The 24,674-nt window shown below is 46.6% G+C and overlaps 1 protein-coding gene across 7 annotated transcripts in view; it reads left to right on the forward strand.

Moving 5' to 3' along the window:
• Nucleotides 1-23,411, forward strand: part of CLIP2 (CAP-Gly domain containing linker protein 2) — an 83,951-nt gene extending 60,540 nt beyond the window's left edge. For 4 of the 7 annotated variants that reach the window (XM_065036499.1, XM_065036498.1, XM_065036502.1 and 1 more), the window contains 12 exons: nucleotides 449-662; nucleotides 1,622-1,819; nucleotides 2,642-2,745; nucleotides 3,853-3,913; nucleotides 9,298-10,242; nucleotides 12,605-12,662; nucleotides 13,664-13,747; nucleotides 14,172-14,328; nucleotides 14,646-14,805; nucleotides 15,350-15,535; nucleotides 18,866-18,928; nucleotides 19,469-23,411. In XM_065036499.1, coding sequence (XP_064892571.1) covers nucleotides 449-662; nucleotides 1,622-1,819; nucleotides 2,642-2,745; nucleotides 3,853-3,913; nucleotides 9,298-10,242; nucleotides 12,605-12,662; nucleotides 13,664-13,747; nucleotides 14,172-14,328; nucleotides 14,646-14,805; nucleotides 15,350-15,535; nucleotides 18,866-18,928; nucleotides 19,469-19,480 — 2,242 coding nt within the window. In that variant the 3' untranslated portion in view covers nucleotides 19,481-23,411. Of the gene's footprint in view, nucleotides 1-448; nucleotides 663-1,621; nucleotides 1,820-2,641; nucleotides 2,746-3,852; nucleotides 3,914-7,702; nucleotides 7,808-9,297; nucleotides 10,243-12,604; nucleotides 12,663-13,663; nucleotides 13,748-14,171; nucleotides 14,329-14,645; nucleotides 14,806-15,349; nucleotides 15,536-18,865; nucleotides 18,929-19,468 lie in introns of all 7 variants that reach the window. The other 3 variants (XM_065036496.1, XM_065036495.1, XM_065036497.1) reach the window with 1 other exon arrangement.
• The last annotated feature ends 1,263 nt before the right edge of the window (nucleotides 23,412-24,674 follow it).

A 24,674-nucleotide genomic window follows, 5' to 3' on the forward strand; every position in this document is an offset into this window, starting at 1 on the left:
ATCCTTTCATTTGACATGCTTTGCTGTGTAATTTTCTTGCAAAGCAGGGTGGAGAACACACGTGAGTTTTGGGCAGGTTGGTTTGTTGTGGTCAGGAAGGAACTCGTGTGCTCTCGCTGTGTTATGCACTGGAGTCTTTGTCCCATCTAGGCCACCAGATGGGTCTTTCCTGGCATCTCACCCAAGTGTGCAGCAGCTGCTGTGTGGCAATTATCTTGGGTTTCCCAGCTTAAACACCACAAGTGAAAACATGAAGATTGCCACTATTCTTAAGTGGCAGGAAAGGAGAATAATCCATCCATTTGCATGCAGGAAACAGTGTCACAACAAAGCAGCAAGAGATGAGCTGAGGACCAGGGTTGTGTATTGCTTAGCAATGCCATTCGGTGAGACTTGAGCAAGACGGATGCTCTACCACCTCTGACTTGGTGCATCTCCTGTCTTACAGGTATTTTCAGTGCCCTCCCAAGTTCGGCCTCTTTGCTCCCATCCACAAGGTGATCCGGATTGGGTTCCCATCAACCAGCCCCGCCAAGGCGAAGAAGAGCAAACGAATGGCCATGGGGGTGTCTGCCTTAACCCACAGCCCCAGCAGCTCCTCCATCAGCTCCGTCAGCTCAGTGGCATCGTCTGTGGGGGGCAGGCCCAGCCGCAGCGGGCTGGTAAGTAGCTCTTTCCAGAGACTTTGCAGCCTTGAATCGCTTCTTCTGTGACCTGGCTCTGCAAAGTGGGAGGGTTGGAGTTTTGTTTCAGTGCAGCTGCTCCTTCCCCATCAATGAGATGAGAGGGGAGGAGTTTGGCATACTGTTACTCACCTTACAAATAGGACTCTGCATAGACATAAGTTGTAACAAACACTGGCCAACTGTGGCCATTAAAGAGCCAGAACTGCTGTTTGCAATGGGATGAAGCTCAGCTCCACTGTCAAGAGCAGGTTTTATGTAGGATCCCTGCAGAAAAACGCCATTGCTTCTTGTTCCGCGTGCTTGCACAGCAGTGTGTTGCTGTGTTGAACAGATGTGCAAAAGCTCCTGCATTGACTGTATTTTACTGTGGAGGGTGACACCATCCTGGATCACATGCCATATGCTTTGGAAGGGACTCAGGAAGGTGGACACTGGATATTATGGAAAGCTCTGAGTCTGCCGTAGTGTGTGCTCTATAGCGCCTGTAGTCTTCTTGGCTGGGGATGAGGGTGCAGTATCCCTTACTGGGAGCAGATCCAGCTAACCCACAGCATCTCCAACTGAGATCACTCCTTCCAGCTGAGCTCGCTGTTTGGGACTGCACCGGTGCAGGTCATCAATAATATGTATATGAGAAGGCAGATGATACAATACATGATAATCTTTCCTGACCCAGTACCCACCCCACGTCCTGTCCTTTGGGACATGGTCCTTTCATTGTGGCGTAGCAGAGCTATTGAGCCTGCTAGGAGTGTCCAGATGTTTTGCAGACTTTTTAACCCCACGTGCAGGGTCCAGAGCTGGAACTGCAGCTCTGTACAGCCTAATAAATGATCAGTAGGTGAGCTGTATTCTAGATTTAACAGGCGACTTCAGGCTATCCTGGACTGGGAAGGACACAGCTTCACCCTTGTCTCTTTTTAACTCTTTTCCAGCTGACGGAGACCTCTTCTCGATATGCCCGGAAAATCTCTGGCACGACAGCTCTCCAGGAGGCACTGAAGGAGAAGCAGCAGCACATTGAGCAGCTGCTGGCAGAGCGTGACCTGGAGCGGGCTGAGGTTGCCAAAGCCACCAGCCACATCTGCGAAGTGGAGAAAGAGATTGCCATCATGAAGGCCCAGCACGAGCAGGTATGGGGTGGCATGGCTTTATCACTAGCACACAAATATCTGGCATCCTCTGAGAGTTTCAGATTGTGATCACATTACTTGTCTATAGCTTCCTGATGTGAAACCTGGCATCTGAATTTCCGTGTCTGATGTGCAGACAGGTTCCTGTACAGTAGGTTAAACTGAGGCTCTTTCTCCGCTCTTGCCAGTGTAACGTGCTCTCTCTGCCCCAAGCCAGGAGCAGAAAAAGGGCTGTGCCAGGAAAAGGACAGTAAATAGTTTGTGTCTGGTGATCAATACATTTGAATGCTGAAGTGCAAATGGAGGGCAAACTTGCTCCCCTTAGCCACCCAATGTGGCCTTGGCTGAGACTGCATTGCAGTGGTTTTTTTTTTGATGCTATCAGGCACAGCTGAGGACATCAGCTCATTTCATATGTTGCTGCTTTCCTGCCAGAGGGGATGTTTTTATCACATTAGTAAATTTAGGAGATCTGCAAGGAAAACAGGCTGATCATTTTAGCTTTTTTTTTTTTTTTAAACAAGCATTTATAAAAATGAGTTTTTATGCAGTGAATTGCTTAAAGAGAGGAGTTGTGTCTTGCTGTTTGTCAGTATATGGCTCTGCAATGACTGCTGTTGCCCTAAATTCCTTGCTTATGTTTGTAAACCCCAGTCAGCTATTGGGGAGCAGGGGTGACACTATCTTGGTGTGGTGGGCCACACCAGCCTGTCAGAAACACATCTATCTGAAACAGATACCATCTTCTGAAACAGATCATCAAAACCTTCTGTACTTCAAGCATTGTGAACTTTTGTGGCTTGGGCTCTTTTTTTGCTGCAGTATGTCACGGAGGCAGAAGGAAACCTCCAGCGAGCACGAGCCCTGGTGGATGTGATGCAGAAGGAGAAGATTGAGCTGTTGAATCAGCTGGAAGAGGAGAAGAGGTAAAGCCGTGTCGCTGTGTAAACTGGAATTACTCAGTACAGGTGGGATCGCAAGGGTGTGGGCAGTGACAAAGCCTTGCCTTCGGATGTTCTTGGCTGGGGATATGGTATATAATAACAGCACTGGATAATAAACAGAACTGCGGTTTGGGCCATCCCAGGCCCCTAACCTTTCTGTACAACCTGGCTTTGCTACAGATCATTTCTTTGTCCTCTGTTTGTGATGTGCTGATCTTAAGGATGTTCCTTCTGAGGAAGGGAAGTCAAACTGGAGTGGAGCCGTACTGCAGCCCCACATCCCAGAGGCTCCATCTGAGTATATGCTGATGCATACATTTCCTCTCTGGATAAGATTGAAGATCTACTTGTCATTCTTGGTGTCTGATTGCTCCATATACATGTATTTAAGCTCTTCAGTGGGAATAGAAAGACATTTCTACATATTAAGTAACAGAAAACAGCGTTGATTTTGATTGAATGATGCCCCTCCTGAGGACAAATTGTTCTTTTGTGCACAAGTCTCCCTGTTCTCCTGGTTAGGCAGCTCACTTTCCCAGCTCCAGGAGACCCTTTAACCCAAGACAGCTGAGTTCTTTCCTAAATATCAGCAGATGCCTCCTCTCATTAGAGGAGGTTTAGACAAAGAAGTTTGTTTACGAAGTTAGAAATGTACACTCATGGCTGTTTTTATCTGTAACAGAATCAGGGTCCTTACATCTGGCTACCAGTGCAGCAGCCTCATTATTGCCTTTTTAAAAGCAGTAAAGAGAGCAAAAAGCACTGAGTTTAGCAGAAGATTGAATTAATTTTTAGCATTACTGGATTTTTCTCTTTAGACTTTGCAAAAGAGTCCTTGGCACTTCTGTGTTTGTGCATGTGATTTTTATGTGCATTTATGCATGACTGGCCTATACAATCTCTGGTGAAGGCTTTTCTGCCAGGGTAGCTCATCTTGCTGTTCAGCTGAGCTGTTTGTACATGAAGTTTGTCTGTATTCTGCTCTCAGACTTCAGTTGTGCAGGGGAGGCCCATGCGTGATGGCTGCCTGAAAATGGGCTGCTGATCTGGGTGTTACTGATTTCTCTTTGTGTCTTTTCCTCTCCCCAGGAAAGTGGAGGACTTGCAGTTCCGTGTGGAGGAAGAATCCATCACGAAGGGGGATCTGGAGGTAATTCCTAAGCCCCTACCAAAATGTGGGGTCAAAACCTGAAACTGCATGTGGGGCCTCACTTGAGGAACTTCTTTCACCTTTTGCTTATCTCTAAACAATACTTTATCAATGGCTTTGGACATGCTGTGGACACTGTGGTGTAAACTGTGAAGACTGTTCTTTGATGTGTTGCCCAATGACTAATAACAGTAAGAGCTGCCTAGAATTAATCACATGTAGCCAGCCTGGCTTCAAATGACGCCAGGAGTTGCCAAGCCATGTTAAAATCTGACTGTATCTGAATGCATTTCAACATATGTTTTTCCACTGTAGAAATGAAGTGACTGCTCAGTCACTGTCCCTGCAGTGTCGTGTTTTTGGCAGCTAATGGGCTCACAATCTCCCAGTTGGGTGCTGTTCTATTCCAGCCGAAATCCATGTATCGTTTGAGCTGCAGTATCCTCATGTGGAGTCCTCTCCCACGAGTGTGAGGTTTGGCACTGGGATGCTCTTTCATTTGGAAGAGCAGTTGCTCAGAGCAATGCTGCTGCAGTGAATTTGTGTGAACTGGAAGTGGTATTGGGAGCTTGTCCTTCAGGAGGAGGCTTTTCTGTGGGGAAAAACTAAAATATTTCTGTGAAAGCAAAGCTCTGATCTACATGTGTAAATCAGAGGGCTTTCTTGTATCTTTAGTTAGAGTGTGCAGTTAAAAACAGCCAGAAATGTCAAGGGAACTGCTCCTGTGCTTCACAGTCATAGTAATAAAAGCCCAGGAAAATGGGGAAACCAGGCGATGGAGGATGTTGCTACAGCTTTGACCCCCTTGTATAAACCTCTTTATCCAGAAGCTGAAGCAGAGTAATGTGTTTGACGGGGTATATATCAGCAGTGCACTGATAGCAGACTTTTGCTAAAGGACAGCAACTGCAGTTTCTGCCTAGTGTGTGGGTGCAAAATCAGGTTTCTGTTGGTTCCTGAGCTTAGCTGGTGGGTTTCCCCAAGTGCTTTGGAGAAGGGTGATTGATCACCCTTTCAGAGCAGCAGAGTGTCCCTGTGTAAGCTTCAGTGATTGAAGCCTGGCTGTGGAATAATGACAATGGGTTAGTTAGCAGATATATTTAGAAAAAAAAACAAACAAAAAACCCACAACCTACATGTTTTGGCAAAATGGTACACTGCTGTGACATAAATGCTCTTCTAAGTGCAGGTCCCAAACTGAGGATAGATCTGATTTTCATTTGGGCTGGGAAGGAGTTGCTTTGCAATGGGGATGTGGTCAAGCTCCTTGCAGGCTGCAAGGGTCCTGTCCCCACTTCTATGTTCATCTGTACAAAAGAACAAATAACTTCATAGGGGAAGATTTGTGGAGCAGCTTGTTTTCTGCAATACAGAGAATTGGGATGTTCCCCTGTGGGTCCAACACCAGTGACAGCACAGATGCTGCCAGAGGGCTTTGCTGTGGTCACTTCTTACATTCTGTCCTGTCTAATTGCGATGCTCAGACTGAATGATTTGACCAAAGAAATTAATGTATCTGAAGAATGGAGATATTGGTCCAGTTTTTGGACTGTCTGATAAAGGAGAAGGAACTCCAGATTTAGCCTTGAAATGTAGTTGCGAATTCAACCCCTTTTTGATGCAGGTAGGCAATTCTGATGCTATAGTGCTTTGGAAGGTGAAAAGCAAGTGCAGGAAAACAAAACCTTTTAAGAAAGGCTTTTTTATGGTGGGAGACTATTATAGGAGATATTAACCTCTTCAAGGAGCTACCTCGTGCTCATCTCCTGGAACCTCCTTTACACCCCAAACACCAGTGAGAAGTCAGTTTGTAATTGGTGAATAGTAATTTAAGGCTAATAGCAAGAAATAAGTCTAAAATTGAGATCTAAACTTCCTCAGAGTGCAGAAGAACTTTGGATTTGAGGCTCTGAGTCATACTGGCCAGGCAAAACTGTTTGCATGAAGTAGGAAATAACACAGGACTTGATGAGACTCTGAAGTGAAGCTCTATTTAAGGACTATAAACCAGTTGATTTTTCTTCCCTGATTATTTTTCTTCTCTATTTCCATGTATTTTTACAGACTTGGAAAATAACACGATTGGTAGATACTGAGCAAGATTGGCTGTGAATTTGAGTGTCAACCTCAGGAGTCTTGAGAGAGTCTCTTTGGGAGATTCAGAGATTAATTTTGTAATGGATCAGCATTGCCAGGCAGCCAATATCTGTCATTTCAAAAGTTTGTGTTGCTCAAGTTTCACTTGGGAATTGAGGAAAATTTGTTAGTATCAATGGAATAATTATCCTTGTAAATAAAACAAAGCCTAGAGCTCCATCTTCAGATGTGGACTTTGAGCTTTGCAGGGAGTGGGAGAAGCCACTCAGTACAGAATTAAATTTTTTAATTTTTCCTATTAGGATTCATTCAGCCAACTTTTGCACTTTAGTGATATTATTATTTGGGGGGGTCTTAATGTTGAGGTTTTTGAGACCACATCTTTTTTTTCCAATTCAGGGACCACATAGACCACATAAAATATGGAGTAGTCAGAATACACCTGGCAGTTGAGAGCTTGATCATCTATGGATATATGTATAACGATACCTTTCAAGCCATAAGAGAAAACGTGAATTTTTACAAACTTCAGTTTCCATTACTTGCACATAACTGACCAAATCTTGCAGAAAATCCCTAAAACTGGTTCCAGCAGGAAGAGGGAGAAGCAAATAATTATATGGAAAATGAAGGGGAAAAATGGGGGTAAAAATAAAAATGGTTCTGATTGGATTTGTTTGGGTTTTTAGTAGGTCTAGTTTAATTCAAATGAAAATGTTGGTTTTGCAAGCTAAAAAAAATGGAAAGGCCAGACTCTGGATGCATTTTCTCCTCTCTTATTTATGGGAAATTTTACATGATATGACAGTGGTTGTTGTAGAGTGCTGAGGTTTGCCACCAAGTACAGCCACATGGTACTTCTGATTTAAAAGTGATGGGCACAAAAGCAATGACCGGAATCAACGCTCCTGGATTTGATAGGCAGCAGAAAACTTCTTGTACTGGGTTTGTCTGTTTAAAAAAAAAACAACTAAAAGGGCAGAAACAAAACAAAAAACTAGTTCCATTTTGTGTGCAAGGCTGTTAGTGTGCAAAAATCACTGAAATTTGTAGCAACCCTGTTCAAACCTAAAGCACTGATTTATATAAGTTTGGTATCTAAATTTCTTTGATTTGCTTTCAGTGTAGTGTATTTTGGGATTTAGCAACATGCTGTGTGCAGTATGACCCGCTTTTTCCCCCCACCTAGCGCAGGGTTCAAGCCATCTCCGGAGCAAAAAGAGGATGGCAGCTTCCAACTCCTTTCAGTCTGTCTTGTGATTCTTCTTGAGGAGAGATGTGGAGAATCATTGCAAGGTCTTTGCATTCTCTTATGTGGTGCAAGGGTCTTGTATGGGCGGTCTGCAGCGGTGGGAGCTTTGCTTTTTCAGAAAGAGCTTCAGTATCATCTTGATGCAGGAAAACCCTGAAGCAGCTTTTTAATGCAGAGGGATGTTTTCCCATCACAGATTCCATTTTCTCGTGAACAGCCACTACGAGTACCATGTAAAATCCCGTAGTGACCGTTTTCTGTTTAGTTGGATTCTTTTCCTTGCTTGTTTGGATCTGTTCTCCCCCCGTTGTGAACTGCCCTTCCTTGTCTTGTACACTGAAGATGATGTTGCAGCCTTCTCTTCCCCTCTCTTTCTCTCTCTCCCTCCCTCCCTTCCCCTTTTCCCATCTCCGCTGTTCTTTTTTCCCCTCTGTGACCAGACTCAGACGCAGTTGGAGCATGCCCGAATACGGGAGCTCGAGCAGAGCCTGCTGTTTGAGAAGGCACAGGCTGAAAAACTCCTCAGAGAATTAGAGGACACCAGGGTAATGGACCCCCACTTGCCCTGCCTGCAGAACAGCACGCTTGCCCCTGCGTTGGTGCTCATGATGCCTTGCTTTGGGTTTCTTTTCTTTCAGTTTATGGGGTTGAGTGGTTTTGGCTTGAATTTAGGCTTCCCTGTTTTTTTTTTTTAATTTTTATTTGCTGTATCTCCTGGAAATGATAGTACAATATAATTTCTAGCTTTGCTTCTTGTGTGAGGACTTGTTTCTCAGATTGAGTTTGCTTCTCTGCCCCATGCCACCATTTGACACATGAGCTCTTCACAATTCATCTTTCAATTAACATGTCCAAATAATACACCCTGCACAATCCATTCTGCCTCAAGGCTCCCCCAGGCTGTAATACAAAATAACATTGCAATCAGCATTCCCTTTGTCCTTCCTCCAGCTGTGGGAGCTGCCAGCTCAAATGGAAGATACTGGTGAGTGCAGGTGGAGCAGGACAGGCTGCCCAGATGTGGAAAGGGCTTTTTCCTGCTGGTGTGGCATGGGAAGCAGTGGACTTGCCCACAGTGAGCTGGCTCCTCACCAGTGGATTTGTTAGAGCTGTAGAAAACACAAACATGAAGTTCTCCAAAAAGGCTAAATGTTTGGAATGCCTAAGCGTCTACCTAAAATAAAAAATACTTCCTGGGCTAATGGGTAGTGGGGAAAATGGCAATTGAAATGAAATTGAATGGATCGCTTTTGTTCCGCCTTGGTTTCCTTGTTTCTTCTGCCTTTTTCTAGTATTTCATCTAGTCAAATCTCTTTTCCATCCATAGCTGCAGCACCCTGAACTCCCTGTGACGAGCAGGTAGTTCAGCCCCGTCAGGTTCATTCAGATCGTTAGACATCCATAGCCCTTCTGCTCAATGTTAACCATGGCCAGATTTATTGTCTTGCATCCTCGAGCCTTCTACATTATTTTTACTTTGCTAATAAACTCTAACAAGTAGTCACGTGTAAAAATCCCTTTTCCTTTTTACACCAGGGTAAATAAATTACAACACAGAAGTAGGCTGAGGATTGCTGAGCAATAAAGGAAACATGATACGCTTAATGCTGTTTCGGTGCTTGTGATATTCCTGCATGTGCAGTCACACTTCCTCTGTGCATCATCTGGCGAGATGCCTGGTCTGGAACTATAATGCCCTGCTTCAGGACATTATTTTTCATAAACCGCTGTTGCTCTCTAGTGATTTTTCAAGGGTTGTTTGAAAGACGTGTGTTTCTCTGTGGAAAGCAAGAGGCTTGTATTAGAAAAAACAAATTGCAATTGGCACAAAGACGCAACTGTTGGAGTTATCAGTGATAGTTACCCTGGTGCAAAACTGTGCTCAGGCTGGAGGGTGCTGGGTATTCTTTTCCTGTTTATTTGAACATTCGACTAATGTATTTTTGGACTTACTTCCACTGGAGCACACTTACTAAAAGGAGGGATGCAGTGATGAGAGGCAGGGACTGACTTTCTCTTCTCTGTCCTGTTGCAGTTAACCACGGTAGCGGAGAAGTCGAGGATTCTTCAGCTGGAGGAGGAGCTGAGCCTGACGCGCAGTGAGGTGGATGAGCTTCGGCAGTGCCTCAGGAGCTCCCACCAAGCAGAGATCCCGGAGCACAACCTCGGTTTGCAGTCAGAGGCTCTTCGGCTACGAGATCAACTCCTGTCTGCCAACAAGGAGCACCAGAAGGAGAGCAGCCAGCTAAAGGAGAAGTATGAGAAGACGTTAAAGAAGTACCAGCAGGAGATGGAGAAGCTGAAAGCTGTCAATGAGAAGTATTCCCAGGAAATTGTTGATCTCAAGCATAAAGTTCAGCAAGCCACTAATGAGAACATGGGGCTCATGGACAACTGGAAGTCTAAATTAGACACGTTAGCTTCTGACCACCAGAAGTCTCTGGAGGATCTCAAAGCCACATTGAACACAGGCCCTGACACCCAACACAAGGAGATTGTGGAGCTGAAGGCAGTGGTGGAGAGTATAAAGATGGAACACCAGCTTGAGTTGGAGAACCTGAAAGCAAAGCATGACATTGAGATGGCTGTTCATATAAAAGAAAAAGAGAGCCTCAAACTGAAGTTGCAGGAGGCTCTGGATGAAGTGGAAAAAAGCAACAGCAACTGGAAAATGCAACTGGAAACCAAAAGCAATCAGCACCTTCTTGAGCTCCAGGATATGAAGGACAAGTGTCGAGATGCTGAGCTGAGGGTGCATGAACTGGAGAAACTTCATGGTGAATATACAGACCAGACACAAGCAATAGCTTTCTTGAAAGACCAGATTTCTTTGGCTGAGAAGAAGATGTTGGACTATGAAACATTGCAGAAAACAGAAGCTCAGAGTAAACAAGAGATCCACAGATTGCAGGAAAAAGTGCTTGTCTTAGAGAACAAGCTGCAGTCCATGGAGGCCCTCCATCCGTCTCAGCACGCAAATGTAGGAGTCGTGGGTCACTCTGCTTGTTTGTTGTCACTCTTAGTAACCCTTTGTAGGAGTAGAGCTCAGCTGTTGCCTTGTGCAATTTTATGAGGCTTCTGTGCCTCAGAATATCTGGATGTTTTTATAATGTCTTCCACGCGTAGTGCTTTGTCTGCACTGCATCTCCATGCTGAGGGTGTGTTCTCATTCTTGAAAGCCACTACTGTGGCACAATTAGAATAAGAGTCAAGAGAAGCCAGTGGACCACATCTGGGCTTGAAGGCACATGGGTACTGTGGCGGCAGATTAGGGCTGTCGTGGTTTGCAGGGATGGGCTCTCACCCCGAGCAAACAGCGTTCTGAGCTGAAAAAGCATCATATCTACAATACGGCTGTTGTCCCCCAAGGAGCTGCAGCAGCCTTAGTGCATCATTGAGCGAGGCCCTTCATGGGGAGGTAGGGGATGAGGTGGAATAAGAGACATCACCCATGCTGAGATAGAGCATGTAGCTTGCTTAGCATGTAGAACGTGGTTTGAGAGCCCCAGTTAGGGGGTTGAGCTGGTGTGACTGGGTGGGAGGTGTGTGCCAGCAATGCCTTGCAGCATATATGGGAGACACGGGGATGCCTTGACTTTAAGGATTGCAGCGGAAGAGCTGCTAGCGAGGGTCAGGATGGCACCAGGCTGGGCAAATAAAATGCCCTATTGAATGCAAGTCCTGAGCCTCCCAGGCAAGGCTAGAATAAAAGCAGTTGTATCATAATATGAAGAGGTCAATTTTCTGTGGCCTTTGTGTCTTTTTACATCACCTCATTTTTTTGATGATGCCATAGGATGCCATTGTGGTGTGGCACAGGGACACGTGGCTTTGCACTAGAGTGAGGGGGGAGATTGCTACTGCTGGACCCCTGTTTGCGTTTGCATGAGAAATGAGCAGAAAACCAACCTAAAACTTATCCCTGTGGGGATGCAGAAAATGAAAATAAGCCAAGAAACGTGTGCATTTTAAGAATACTCATTTGAAATCTATTGCTGGCAATGTAGTCAGTTGTCTCAGACTGGGGTGCCAATGAAACGAATACAATGTCTGTGTTAAATTTGCCAACGTGAAAAGTCCCACTGAAATTGGTTGCACCTCTGGGCAGCAAAGTCAAGCCCATGAATTACTGTTGGCCAAGTCAGAGCTTCATGTCTGCAAAAAGGCACATTGAGCTGGATAAGAGAAGCAAATGCCCCAGGAGGAATCTACAGCATCAATGGTGTTTCAAGGGCTTGCTCAACATGTTTCATCCAGTAAAGACAGTTGTGAACAATAAATACAGCCAGGGCCATGGGACGAGTCGGTTGTTATTACAACATGTCACATATTGTAGCCAATATTCAAACATGGATGAATGTAAAAGACAAAGCTGGAGGTTTGTTCCAGAGCCCTTTAAATAAATTAGAGGGCTCTAGGGGATATTGGATTAGAACCAGGGAGTCTTGAAATAATTATTTTAACTATGTGTCGATTAAAATTGGGAAAATGTGGGAAGAAATGCATGGGTGAAAGCCTTTGAATATCACAGGGCAAATTCTATTTTTAAATGTCTTAGCCAATTTAATGTGACTGCAGTATTGACTATCCAAATATTTTAAACAAATAAATGTGTCTTGTGACCATCTTTCCTAGACCTTCAGGTGAGAACCACAACTGTGCTTCCAAAGAGCAGTTAAATAGTTTTTGTGTACCAAAAAGTACATCAGGTGGCTTATTTCCCCTTTGGATGTGCTCCTGTTAAATGTGTTCTGCGCCCTCTCAAGCTCCTGGGGACTGACCTGGGGGCTTTCAGAGGTGGTGGCCACAGCAACTGCTTTTTTATTAACCTATTCATTCTCTAATAATGATTATTTTTATCGATGTTTTGTTACTATTTTTATAACTTCAAGCACAGTGGGATTTCTCGGAAGTTGAGGAACTTGTCTGATGGGTCTCAATGCTGAATGCTGAAAGTATTTGCACTTGAACATGTGCCATGATTAACCACATGAGACCAATTGCCAGGAGAGCAGCTCTTCCACAAACTCGGGGTGTGTGAAAGCTGGAACCAGAGCTGGTGGGGAAAGCCCAGTGTCTTGGTGTCTTTTTCCTCCTGGGTGAATCTCACTGTTGTGCTCGGCTGGCTGTTGCATGTGGGCACTCTCACATGGTCCCAGTTAACACTCAGTAGTGCCCAACTCCTCAAAAGCCTTTAGTTTCTCCATCAGGAAGCGTGAAGAACATCGCAACTTGGGTACTGGATAAATTTCTGCTTTGGATGGGGCTTTGTGGTTGTTAATTTTGCTTTGGGCCTTTGGGTAAAGGGCTGATTTACATGTCTTATTTTACATTTATTACAGATGATTGACACGAATGATATTTCAGAAGAAAAAATAAAGATGAAGCAGACTATGGAAGGTATGAAATTGTACTGTTTTTTCTTGGAACACCCCATTCTAGTGGCTCGTGTGCCTTCCCTTCCACTGACTTTCTGCTCTTGCAGGGATGGCCTTGTGGAAGGACTTTAGGAAGCCATTTAATCTCTCAGATTTTGCCAGATGCCATTTGTTGTCTGGCTTTTTTTTTTTTTCTTGTTTCTCTAATCTGATTGAACATACACAGGGGTGGCTGTTTCCACTTGTGTTACATGCTCACTGTGCAGATGGTGCAGGTTGCAGACAGATCTGTGGAAATGGGCACACTTCCATCCCATCACTGACTTTTACAGCAGGTAAAACCCAGACATGAAACATGATTTGTTCAGAGGAGAGGGCTGCTAATGGTAGATATTAATGTGACTGCCTTAAAATGATGTGGGTTACTTTTCTTATTAAGCTTACCTTAAATCAAATCCATCCCTTTAACAAAACGTGGAATTTATGCACTCGGAGAATTTGTATAAAGTAACTTTGAAACTGAATTTGCATTCACCCTCCCTCACACAGAGGGTGTAAACTGTAAGCCCTAGTCTGAGCAACAGTAGACCTGCAAGGTTAGAGCTGGGTGGCCCAGATGGTCTCTGCTGGGAGCGATGTCCTACCACGTGGCTGGGCATGGCATCTGCTTTTGGGTGTCTGTGAAGGATTCAGGGCTGTTCCAAGACACATCAAGTGCTTCCAGATCATGTCTTGCCTTCTGCATTCCCAGGAGACTCGTATTTCTTCATCCTTCCCTTAGGGCTGGGGCTTTTGTGTTTTTTGTTTTGTTTTGTTTTTTTAACATAAAACATGTTCAGTGTAGATCACAAAGGTGATGAGATGCAGTGAGAAACACCCATTATCTGTCTTCTGCTGCTTCTCTACCAACGGAGGGTACCATCACCATGTCCATCGCACCCCCACCCATGCCAAACACTCAATACCTTCCCAATTTGCACTAAGAATTTTCTAAGCTTCTAATTTTTGTCTTTTCTCCCACAGACCTCCAAGACAAGCTGAGTAAAAGAGACAAAGAGGTATCATCGCTGGTGTCCCAGACTGAAAATCTAAGGGCCCAAGTAAGTGGTAAGTTTCCCTAATCCAGTGCTGGTGGGAATTAGGGGTTTCCCTGCTTGTCCTCTGCACTGGTGTTGGACAAGAGCCCAGGTGCTGAAACGGGCAGGTATAAAACATGACACCGCCTGTCTGTTAGTGGATATTGTTGGTAAAAATTAGTTCAGGAATTCCAGCCTCTTTTCAAGACGTGAACACAAACCCCGCAGAAGATATTTGTATCCTGTGAGAAGGGGTTTTTGAGCTCACTGAATGTTAAAAACCAAGAGAAGCAGAAATAAGTGGAGCTGGGTGTGTTGTTTCTTAGATCTACCCTTAAATAGCACCAAAGCTAGAGCTAACCAGGCCTGTGGGAATTGGGAAAAGGCAAAAAAGCAGGAATGTAAGTAAAGGACTAAGTGACCTTTCTTCTCCCTGTATCTTCTGCTTCTCACAGCTTTGGAAAATAAATGCAAAACGGCAGAAAAGAAGGCTGATTTGGCCTCAAAAGAAAAGAAGAGGCTGGAAGGTGAACTGGAAGCCTTGACCAAGAAAACACATGATGCCTCAGGGCAACTGGTCCTGATCAGCCAGGAGCTACTCAAGAAGGAGAGGTCAGTGTGCATGTCTAAAGGATAGAGCTGCAGCCGGGAAGCTCTGTGTGTGTGTGTGTGTGTGTTCAGGTTGCTGTACTAATAATTTACCACCAAAAGTAACCCAGAGGTGGAACTGTTGAAGTCCAGCCCCAACTTTCATGTTCTTTAGAGATGCTTATGCAGGAATTTGATTAAAATTAGGGGCTGTGAATTTCCAAATAATTATCTCAATGCTCACCAGGAGCTGCAAGACAGCTCGGTGCCCACGTACATGGAGAATGAAGCAGTGTGTGGTGTATGAAAATGTCTTCACCTTCTTGTTCTGCTGCTTTCAGGAGCCTGAACGAGCTGAGAGCGTTGTTACTGGAGGCAAACCGGCACTCGCCTGGGCCGGAGCGGGACCTCAGCCGGGAGGTGCACAAAGCCGAGTGGCGGCTGAAGGAACAGAAGCTCAAAGATGACATCAAGGGACTGCGAGAGAAACTGGTTGTGCTGGTGAGGCCATCAAAACCCCTCCTGGCCACAGCCTGGGGGCTGGAGGGCTCTGTGTGGCTCACTGGGGGGTCCCAGCCCTTTACTCTTACTCTTAGTCTCCATGTTTTCTTTTGTGCTACTGAGCATCTGCTGAGAACTTCCTTGGCCGTGCTTCTGAGCTGTGGCCTGGCTTAGCAGCAAAAATGTCTGTATGTCCTTCCCCAGTGTTGTCCTGTTCCCACAGAGCTAAAATTTGTGGGAGAAGTTGAAGGTGGGTCAGCTACAGCACGTTGCTTTATGTGTTCTCTGATGCAGGAATAAGCAGTGTCCTCTAATTCCTGTGTACTTCAGTGTCCTCCAGTGGTTGAAATGTGAATAATTTATTTGAGGTCTGCTGGGAACAAACTGGAGCTGCTGCTGGCTGCCTTCAGAGTTGTGCTCTGACCCCATCTACTGTTGAAATCAAAACACGGTTATATGCGTTACTCTGGATTTCTACATTGCTTAGTTTCTGTAGTTATTTGTCTTAATCTAACATGTTCCTATTTTCCCTTTGCTGTCTAAGGACAAGGAAAAATCGGTAACAGATCAGCGGCGATACTCCCTGATTGACCCCTCGTCAGAGTCCGAAGTGATCCGGCTGCAGCACCGGCTGGTCAGCACGGAGGATGTGCTGCGCAACGCACTGGAGCAGGGCCACCAGATGGAGAAGCTGATGGAAGCGATGAGGCTCTCCTCTGAGAAATCACAGGTAGAGCATCTGCAATCACTTCCCAGGTCGCTCAGCACTCAGCGGTCATCTGTCTTGAGAAATCTCCTGCAATCTTGCCCTGTGCTGAGGGGGTGATGCAGTCAGCTGGGTCACTCTCTGCTGGAAACAGCCTGGCAAGACTTTATTCTGTTAGATATGGCTTGAAACTTAAGAAAAGCCTTGCAAATTAGTAATTATGGATCATTTTGTGCTCTGCAAGAAGGGCTGTTAAATGTGATGTTTTAGGGAAGACTGCAGTGTGAGTAACTGTACTTTATGTGTATGATGACATGTGGCTGCATATAATATGAAAATTGAGGGTTTCTGCCAACCAGAGAGAATTATTTCCTTGCAGTCCGTAAGCACCAACTTTAGAGGTGACTGGGAAATTGTTCTGAATTTCACTAACCAGTTTCTGGAAGCATCTCTGTATCTGATCTGAGTTTGCCAATGGACCATGAATGTTCCCATCCCAGCTGCTATCTTCCCAGCTTCCTCTGGTGTCCTCTTGTTTCTTCTGACAAAAGCAAAACTGCTTCTTTTGTTTGTCTTGCATCCATCTTTGTGAAATAGAAGGCTGCAAAAAGCCAAACTCTTCACGTTTGGCTTTTTCTGTCTCATACCTGCAGCATCTAAGCCCTAAGTGATTCCTCCTGCCAAGGGACCTGCTCCTTGCACTAAGCTTTGTGCTTCATGTCCTTTTTTTCCCTCTTGTAGCTGTATTTTCTGTTGTATCTGCAACTAGGTCATGGCTTTCAGAGCCCAGATGCACCACTGCTCCTCTCATACTTGCTCATTTAAATTCTTAGCTGAAAATTCTTTCTCTTGCATTATTGAGCTACAATTCACATTCAATGAGATACCTTAGGATAGTATTATACAGAACAAGCCACTAGACATGGAGAATGGGCAGAGAGTTTGTTTTCCCTGATGCAGGTGCAGATATGTTGTGGTAGATAATCCAGGGGGTATCAAGTCTCCTCCTCCTCCCATGGCTTCTGCACAGTTTGCAGATACACCAAATGGCTGTTTGCATTGCAGTAGCACTGAAAGCTCCGCTGGCTCAGCCGAGCATCTGTGCATTGCAGACAGTCTCTTCATATCCTGCCATGCGGCGGCAGCAGCCGTCTGCCAGCACCAGACAGGACAGCTGGAGTCGTGATGACAAGTTTGTGGCAGTCCAAGACGTGCTATAATCCTGTCAGTACCTCCAGAGTGACTTTAGCTGCTGCTGTAATTGCTACGTGTCAAATGAAAATGCATCGTGACACCCCCATCTGTTGAAAGCTGTGGGAGGGGCAGGGAAAGTTATTTCTGTTTGCTTTAATGCTGAGTCCCTTGAGAAAAGGAGATCTTCCCTTTTGCATTCCTGGCTCCAGAGGTGTGGTGCAGGTGGTAATTATTTCTTCCCCAGCTGTAGAAAATAACTGATCTTTATATATAGTGAGTTGGAAGGGAGCTTATGAGGTCAGCTAATTATCCCCGGTATAACTTTGATACTTCCATGCTTAAGAAATCCTAGAGATACGGCCTTCAACTACAAACCATGGTGCTAAGAGACAGACAGAGGATTATTGCAGGAAGCTGGGCTTCAAACTTCTGTTGATGTCAGATTTTTGAAGTGCCTAGTTACAAGGAAGTCTGGATCAAAACTCCCTCGTTTCAGCCCAGTATCTGTTCATCTTCCCTTTATGAAGGGGAGTTGTTAACCAGAGGCTTTCGAGTTGAGCCTGAGGATGTTGTTGGCCTAAAGAGGTTCTGGTGCAACAGTCAGGGAATGGATGGTTCCTCCCCAGACGCCACATTTCCACTGTAACCCATTCTGTGCTACTTTCTGATCTCCTTGACAGCAGGAGCTGTTGCCCAGGGACCTGCCTTGGCATCACTCTCTCTTTGTCTGCAAAGACTTCACTTTGCAGCACGCTCAAGGAAGAAATCTCTGATTACCACAATTACCACTGCTCTCCCTTCGCAGGCTTAAGTCAGCCACTGCTCTGCGGTCCTCGATGTGCGTGGTTGGCCTTGCTGTTAGACAAGGAGGTGCAGGAGCTGGTGAAGCATAATGGCACCATGTCTTCATCTCTTTGTCGAGTAATTGCTGCCTTGCTGTTTCCATGCCTGCAGCTGCAAAGTATTTGTCCTGTAATAGAGGAAGAGGATCTTTGCCTTCCTCATGTCTTGGGAGACCCTGATCTCGCAGCTTTGCAGGAAATGACAAGGATGTAGCACTTGAGCCTTTTCTCAGAGAATTTGCAGTGATTGCTCTGGGAGCTTTTTTATTTAATTGGAAGTGAATTACACCACTTTGTGTTCATTATCATGACTGTGTACTGAGACAGAATTTCACACCTAACTCCCGGTGTCTGATAGCTGCTCAGTACTCAGATGGGGTGTGCTGCAGCCAGGGCAGGTTACGCTGCCTTGTGCAAGGCCTGAACCGCCTGTGGCCGTGGGTGCAGACCCTGAGGCTGAGTCGCTAGAGCAGTGCTACTATTGCCATCCATCCAGGTGGGGTTTGCTGCCTGGCAAACAGGCTCCCAAAGCAGAGATCAGGTTGAATCTCTGCCTGTTTTTCCTGCCCATGTCCCGTAGGGTTTATTATGCACATTCACGGTTACGGTAAGAATGGAATCTGGGTGGCTGGCACTCTCTAATGATGGGTTTTAAACCCTGAAGTCGTGTCTCCCCATAATGTCTGGTTTTGTTGACATCAGCAATTCGCCAGCAACTGTGAATCTGATTACCGAGACCCAGGCAACTGATGTCTGGCTTGCTGTGACTTGAGGCTGCAGCTTTCTGCTCTTGTTTGTGCTGGTTATACTGTTGTTTTGAAGCTGAAGGGTTCTATATTATCCCTGCTAAGAAAACATTATAAATGTTTTAAAGTTCTTGTGCTTTCCAAAGATAGAACAGCCTGTCCTGGCTGCCAGACTTGTCCCCACAGATGGGTAATGGCAAATGTCCTTTTCACTGCTGGGATGTTCTCTGTGCCATGTTTTTCAGCTAACACTACCCTTGGCTGAGGGTTTGTGTATTGGGATTTAAGAGTCAGAAGTGAAGAACGGGTAACTGTGTATGTGAGGATTTGGGGGATGTTTTGTAGCTGGGAAGGATGCGATCCAGCAAGTGGGGACTGGGTGCAGAGGGCAGGAAGCTTCTTGTCATAAGTGGGGTGGGATTTTTACATTCTCCTTTCCTTGTGAGGAGTGTGCACTGCATGCCGGGCTGCTAAGGAAGGAGATGGCAGTTTTACCAGATCTCAGTTCTCGTAGGCAAAAGCACTAGGTTCTGTGCCTCTCTTCAGTCAGGACTGTCCCTTCTCTGTTGCAGTCTGTTGGAAACTCTGGGTCTGCTAATGGGATTCACCAACAGGATAAATCCCACAAGCAAGAGGTAAGTTAAAAGCAGAATGTTGTTTAAAACAGTTGTTGCTTTATGTGGTTTCTTGCCTGTGCTGGGGCAGCTCTTGGATGGAGGCAGTTTGGCCAGCAAAGCCTGACTGTCATTCCCACAGTGAAAGCAAGGGGCTGTGCACAACTCTGGTTCCCAAAGCATGGTGGGAATGTCATCTTACCAGTAAAAACATCTGAAGCCATGAAGAAGATGCTGGTGAGATGTGCAAGGGGATATGATGGGCACTTGCTGTGGAAGGGAGCAGTGGAGAGGGAGTTTCCCTTCAGTCTCCTGGGTCCATGCCTGTGTGACTCTGGTCCTGGCAGCACCGGGAGGAACCTGCTTGGTCTCGGGTCCCTGCAGTCCCCTTTACATGGGTGGCATTCAGGGGACATGCTGTCCCGGTGTCCCCTGGTGTTCATGATGTAGGACAAGACCTGTAGCCTCAGGCTCATGTCCTTGCCAATCGGTGCCTCAGTTTCTTCTTCTGTAAAAAGACCTCTGTGCTCAGTTTGCCTAACAAGATCTCTTTTCTTCCAGGAGAAGCTCTGATAGAGAAGAGGTGAAGAGGATCATTTCACGCCAGTATCAGCTCCTGTGCACAGTCAGAAAAACGATACCCCATCTGGCTTCAGCACCTGCAAAAGACTAGACACAGTATTTTCACTTTAAACCAGGACAATGTTTATAATATACTAACTGATGTAATCAGGACAATCCTGGAGTCCAGTTTTCCAAGACAGCCATTGTTCCAGGAGGGAGCAGAAAGATCTCTCTGGGTTTGGTTTTCTTCCCTGTATTGGTTTTGACTGTGGAATTTGTATTGCTCCAGCTGCCCTTGTCCCACCAGCCAACGTGGTCTGGATGACAGCTGCCCTGAACAGTGCCCGACGTGTCACTGAGTCGCCGTAGCCCCACAGGAGTTGCAAAGGGATTTGCTTGTGGTGTTGAACTCCAAAGCATGTGCCCAGAGGCTTCACACTTCCCATATTGTCTATCCCTTCCCTTCCACCCACCCTGGTGTCTTGGAGACCTGCACAAGCATGTGAAACCGGCTGGGCTGACTGTTTGTGCTGGCAAGCGTAGGCTGAGTAAGACAAGGTGTGGGGACGCGTGTCCCTCCTCGTCTTGTGGAAGACATTGCTGTTTTAGAGCATGGAGGCTGCACTTAGTACTTGTATCGTAGCATGTCGTGGGAGATAATCTGGTTTCAGGGGGATATTTATTTTGTTTCTCACCCCCTGCTGTTTGGGGAAGGAGCTGTGGTGGCTCTGAGTTTGAGGACAGGCACAGCTTGCTCAGGTTGTCCTTTCTTCCTGCAAAGAGGTCACTGAGCAGGGCTGGTGCTGCCCTGGGCCACAGCCAGGCTGCCCAGCCAGCTCACCCCAACTCGTGTGAGTTTTATTTGGTCTTTTTTTGAGCACAGGACTCCACAGACAGATGAATCTCAGCATTGCTGGCTCCACGCTGGTTGCATCGTTGTGGGACAGATGCCTTGAGGAGATGGTTCCCTTCTTGCCTGTTCAATTTAACAGCTAGTTGGGGATTGCTTGCCCATTCTGCAAGGCTGACATCGGCCCCTCCACCACTACCAGGAACAGAGGAGGCTATGGTGCTGCTGTGAGTACTCGTGCAGTGGTGGCTGTCTGTATTTGATGGGTACAGAAACCTGTGTGTGACCTGAGCATTTGGGGCAGAAAGAATCCAAAACTGGAGCCCACACAGCTCTTGTGTCTGTACACAGCAGTGCAGGCCTGGGCAATGGTCTTGTTCCTTCTGAAGGCTTTACTCTTTGCACCACAGCTCCCAAGGGACATTAGGGCGGAGGAAGGGGACAACATGTTCTTAAAAGTGTGAGAAAGTCCAGCTCAAATTCACTGTGCAGCACTACAGGCAAGAAACACAGCAGTATTTTTTACCAGGCTTCCCCTAGTTAGTGCCCAGCTCCTCCAGGCTTCAGAAGCTCTTGTGTAATTAGGGGGCATCTGTGGAAGACAAAACAGAAGAGACCACTGAGAGAAGATCTGAGCCCAGACCACAGGCAGATGAACCTCACAGCGTGTCAGCTGCTTTGCTTTTTGCCCTCATTTCCTATGAAGTTGTGCTGCTTTTTCTTCCTGGGTTGCCAGGTTCTTATTTCCTTGAAAAATGGGCAGCCAGAAGCAGCCTGGGAAAGGCTCAGGCTCTGTGACTGCAGGTCTGCCCTGAGGAGGGTGTTGCTGAATCTGCACTATGATACCATCCTGGGACCCTGCTCACTGGACCCAGGATTGGTAGTCTCTCCATTCAAAAGGAGGATTAGACAAAAAGTGATTTAGGGAGATTAAAGCAGGTCAGAAAACGCAGCTGAAGTCTGGCTGGCAGCAGGGGCAGGCAGAGCTTGGGATCTAACTGGCTAGAAAATAATTTGAGTGGGGGCCCATCCTGCCTTGCAGAAGTCTTTAATCAGCTCTTACTAATCACCAGGAAGATTGCCACATCTCTACCTAGCACTGAGACTTTCCCAAAGGATCATAGAGGTGGTCTCAAAAATCCTTCTGGTTAGTGTATTCAAGTGATTTAGGAAAATCCCAAAGGGCGTGTACAGCCTGTGACAGTGAATACCTGACTGGAAGCTGCTGTTTTGAAGAATTTAGGGCCGGTGTTTCCCAAAGGGCTCCTGTGGGCTGGCTGGTCTCTCAAGTCCCTGCCGCAGCTCTTGTTGGCATAAGTGGACCTGTCTCTAAGCCCAGGGCTTCCTGGGCACCTGCAGGTGAGAGCGCCTGTTCTGGTTTGCAACTTATTTTCCCTGATAGGTTTACTAGTGACTTGTGACCAGCTGCCTTCATCTACAGAGGAAAGGTTACCTGAATTTTCCACCTCCCTTGATGAACCTTTGGCTCTGTGTGAAGTGGGATCCCCCAGGAGTTGTTACAGGGACCACATCTTTGGCTCCGTTAAACAGATCTGGAGTCGTCAGGGTGGCACTGGTTCAGGCTGGAGTGGGATTCTGCCCCATCTCCTCCCAGGGACTGTCCCCAACGAGCAGCTCAGACCTGTGGCTCTTCCCAGTCAGCTCAGGTGACAATGCCGAACAGCAGGTGGGTCAGAGCAGGTCCCATGGGAGCTGCTCCACAGACAGGACTGACTGTGGTGTTGACAGAACGTGTTATCACACCTGTCATCTGGGTTTCAGCTCAACCCCGTCTAAAGTGGCCAGGAGGGAGTTTGGGCACCAGTCATTTCTTCTGTCTCCAAAATTGCCACGGCTGCCCTTCAGAGGTTGTAGGAGACCAAATTAGGGACAAACTTGGAAAGGATAAGAAGAGATTCCCCAGCCCCTCTATTTATTTGTAAGTTTAAGTGCTATTTTTGCCTTTGTGGTGGTGTATAAAGTATTTCACAATATTTGGTCTTACTGGCTTGGTTCTTTGGGGGGGATTTGCGATGGTGTTGGAGCAGTGGTGCCCCCATCTCCTGCTGTCAGTCAGGGACTGGTTCCTGTTTGTGCCTTCACTCCCCTTTGGCTTCAGCCTCGCTCTTGTCTTGATCCCCGAGAGTGGGTACGGGGGGCTGTGTGTTCTCCCCAGCCCCTCTCCTGGCTCCTGTGTGCTGTGCTGGTTTTGCACCCAGAGCTGGGGTCGGAGCTTGCAGGGTGGGCAGCAGGAGTGACCTCGATGTGCTCAGCATTCTGCTGCAGCCCCCAGCACCTGGATGTGGGACCATCCCTCAGCACCAGCTGCCTCACCCCACCCCTAGCAATGCTTTTCTGCTGCAGGCTGAGTCGTTACCTGGCAAAAAAGGGTCTTTGAAATGGAGACTATTGTGTGTTTAGTGGTTTCTTCTCTAACCCTCTAGACCAAAGGGAAAAGAACCTGTCTTGGTGATTTCAGCTTTATCTCCTACAGCATCCAGAGTGCTGGAGCGAGGGGCAGCACCACGCTGGGTACCGAGCTGCCCAAGGCTTCACAGCTCCTGCTTCCCCCCAGCCACCAGTGGTTCCTCTGGCTTGCACCAGAGATGCATGAGGGTTTCATTTAAAACAAAACAATGCGAATGACACTGTAAAAGTCTTAACAAAAATTCCAGTACTCTGTTGTTTGGCAGCTTTAGCAGCTCAACACTATCTCGTAGGGAATTATTAATACACTAAGATCCTATAGGCCTCATGTAAGTTACCAGAATAAAAGCGATACTAGATGTATAAATGGATGATAACCTTTTAACCGTACAGTATGTATTACAATTTTGTAGCTTAGTCAATTTTTGGCTATCAGATTTTGTTAGTATGATATAAAAAAAAAAAAAAAGACAAAAAAAAGTTTGACTGCTAATGTCTATTTTGTTATTTGATTCATTTTATTTCTTCCTCTGTACAAAAGCTGTACAAATCTGTCTGTGTAACTACTATAGATAATGTATTCATGTACCATCCACCCTGTCCTGGCTTGCTGGTGTGGTGAGCTCGTTACTAAACAATAAAATCTGTGGCTGAAGTCGGGCACCCCGGGGTGCAGGGCTGTGTTACGGGTGTTCTGCAGCGCACCAGCCCTGCCGAGATGGAAATGGCTGGGGGCACGGGGGTGGATTTGGCAAGTCCCTGGTCCCTTGAGCCCAGACCTAGAGCCACCAGCAGGGGGGAGAGCCAGTTTGCAAACAGTTGAGATGCTGCAGACCTGCCCTGGGATGAAGGTGAGGACAAGCAGACCAAACATCAGCTCCTTCCTGGGGTGACTCCCACCCTGCTGCTGTCACATATCTCCTGAGCTGTGGAGTGATGGTGCCATTTATTAATTTACTGTTTTTCCTCTCCCTCCAGTCCTACCCTGGTGCACCCACCTCCCCTGGCCTCGAGACTGGCACGCACCCCTTTGAGCGGTGCCACCTTGCTTTTGCAGAGCAAAGACAGTGGTTTTATCATCCTCATCTCTCCCAGCTCACCGCAGAGCAGGGGCAGCCGGATCACTCTGGATGGGTCCTGGCGGAGCATCCTGGTCCTTTGACTGCCCCAAACACAAGGGACAACATCCAGAGGTAGCGGCAGAAAAAGAAAGGCGTTTACTGACTCTTTAAGTGACGAGTAAACAAATAAGTGTGCAAGCCCAGTCTATTCTACCTGCTCCTTCTCCTACTCCATTTTTCCATCTCTGCAGATGACACACAAACTTACAGCTAGTGCATTTCCGCCCTGCCCTGGCTCTACTTGCTGCATTCCTCAATAAGTTCCTCAAGATGCCTTTATCAAAACTCCCGACCTAAGCTTTTTTTTTTTTGCACAAACCCCTTGCAAGTCTAAAATCAGAAGCGGGTGCTTCTAGGAATTGTGGAGACCAAGACACACGAACATCTGAGGGGCACCAGCTACTCCCCCTCCCCATGGGCACAGGAGCTCCCGGCGGACAGGATCTACTCGAGGGTTAAAAAAAACAACAACAAAACATCAGTAACAAAAAATAATTAAAGAATTTTTAAAAAGTTCCCCGAGAAAGTCAATGTTCAGGGCCGCAGCCGCCGCTCTCCCAGGCTGGGCTGTCGTCTCCCCTCAGAGCCCGCAGGCGGAAGCGCGGCCGCCATCTTGGCTGGGGTTTCTTTGTCCTGCACTGCCCTCTGCAGCTCGACTGCCGGCCGTGCCTGCGCGAATGGAAAGGCTCAAACTGAGGAAAAAGGAACAAAACTAGAACCACAACAGCAGGTGATGAGTTCAGACGGGTCTTTCCGGCGTGGAAGGAGTGGGCAGAGCAGAGCGATGTCTTTCCCCGGGATTCCA

This window comes from Columba livia, chromosome 20 (genome assembly GCF_036013475.1).
Source record: "Columba livia isolate bColLiv1 breed racing homer chromosome 20, bColLiv1.pat.W.v2, whole genome shotgun sequence".
In the NCBI taxonomy this organism is placed as follows: domain Eukaryota; kingdom Metazoa; phylum Chordata; class Aves; order Columbiformes; family Columbidae; genus Columba; species Columba livia.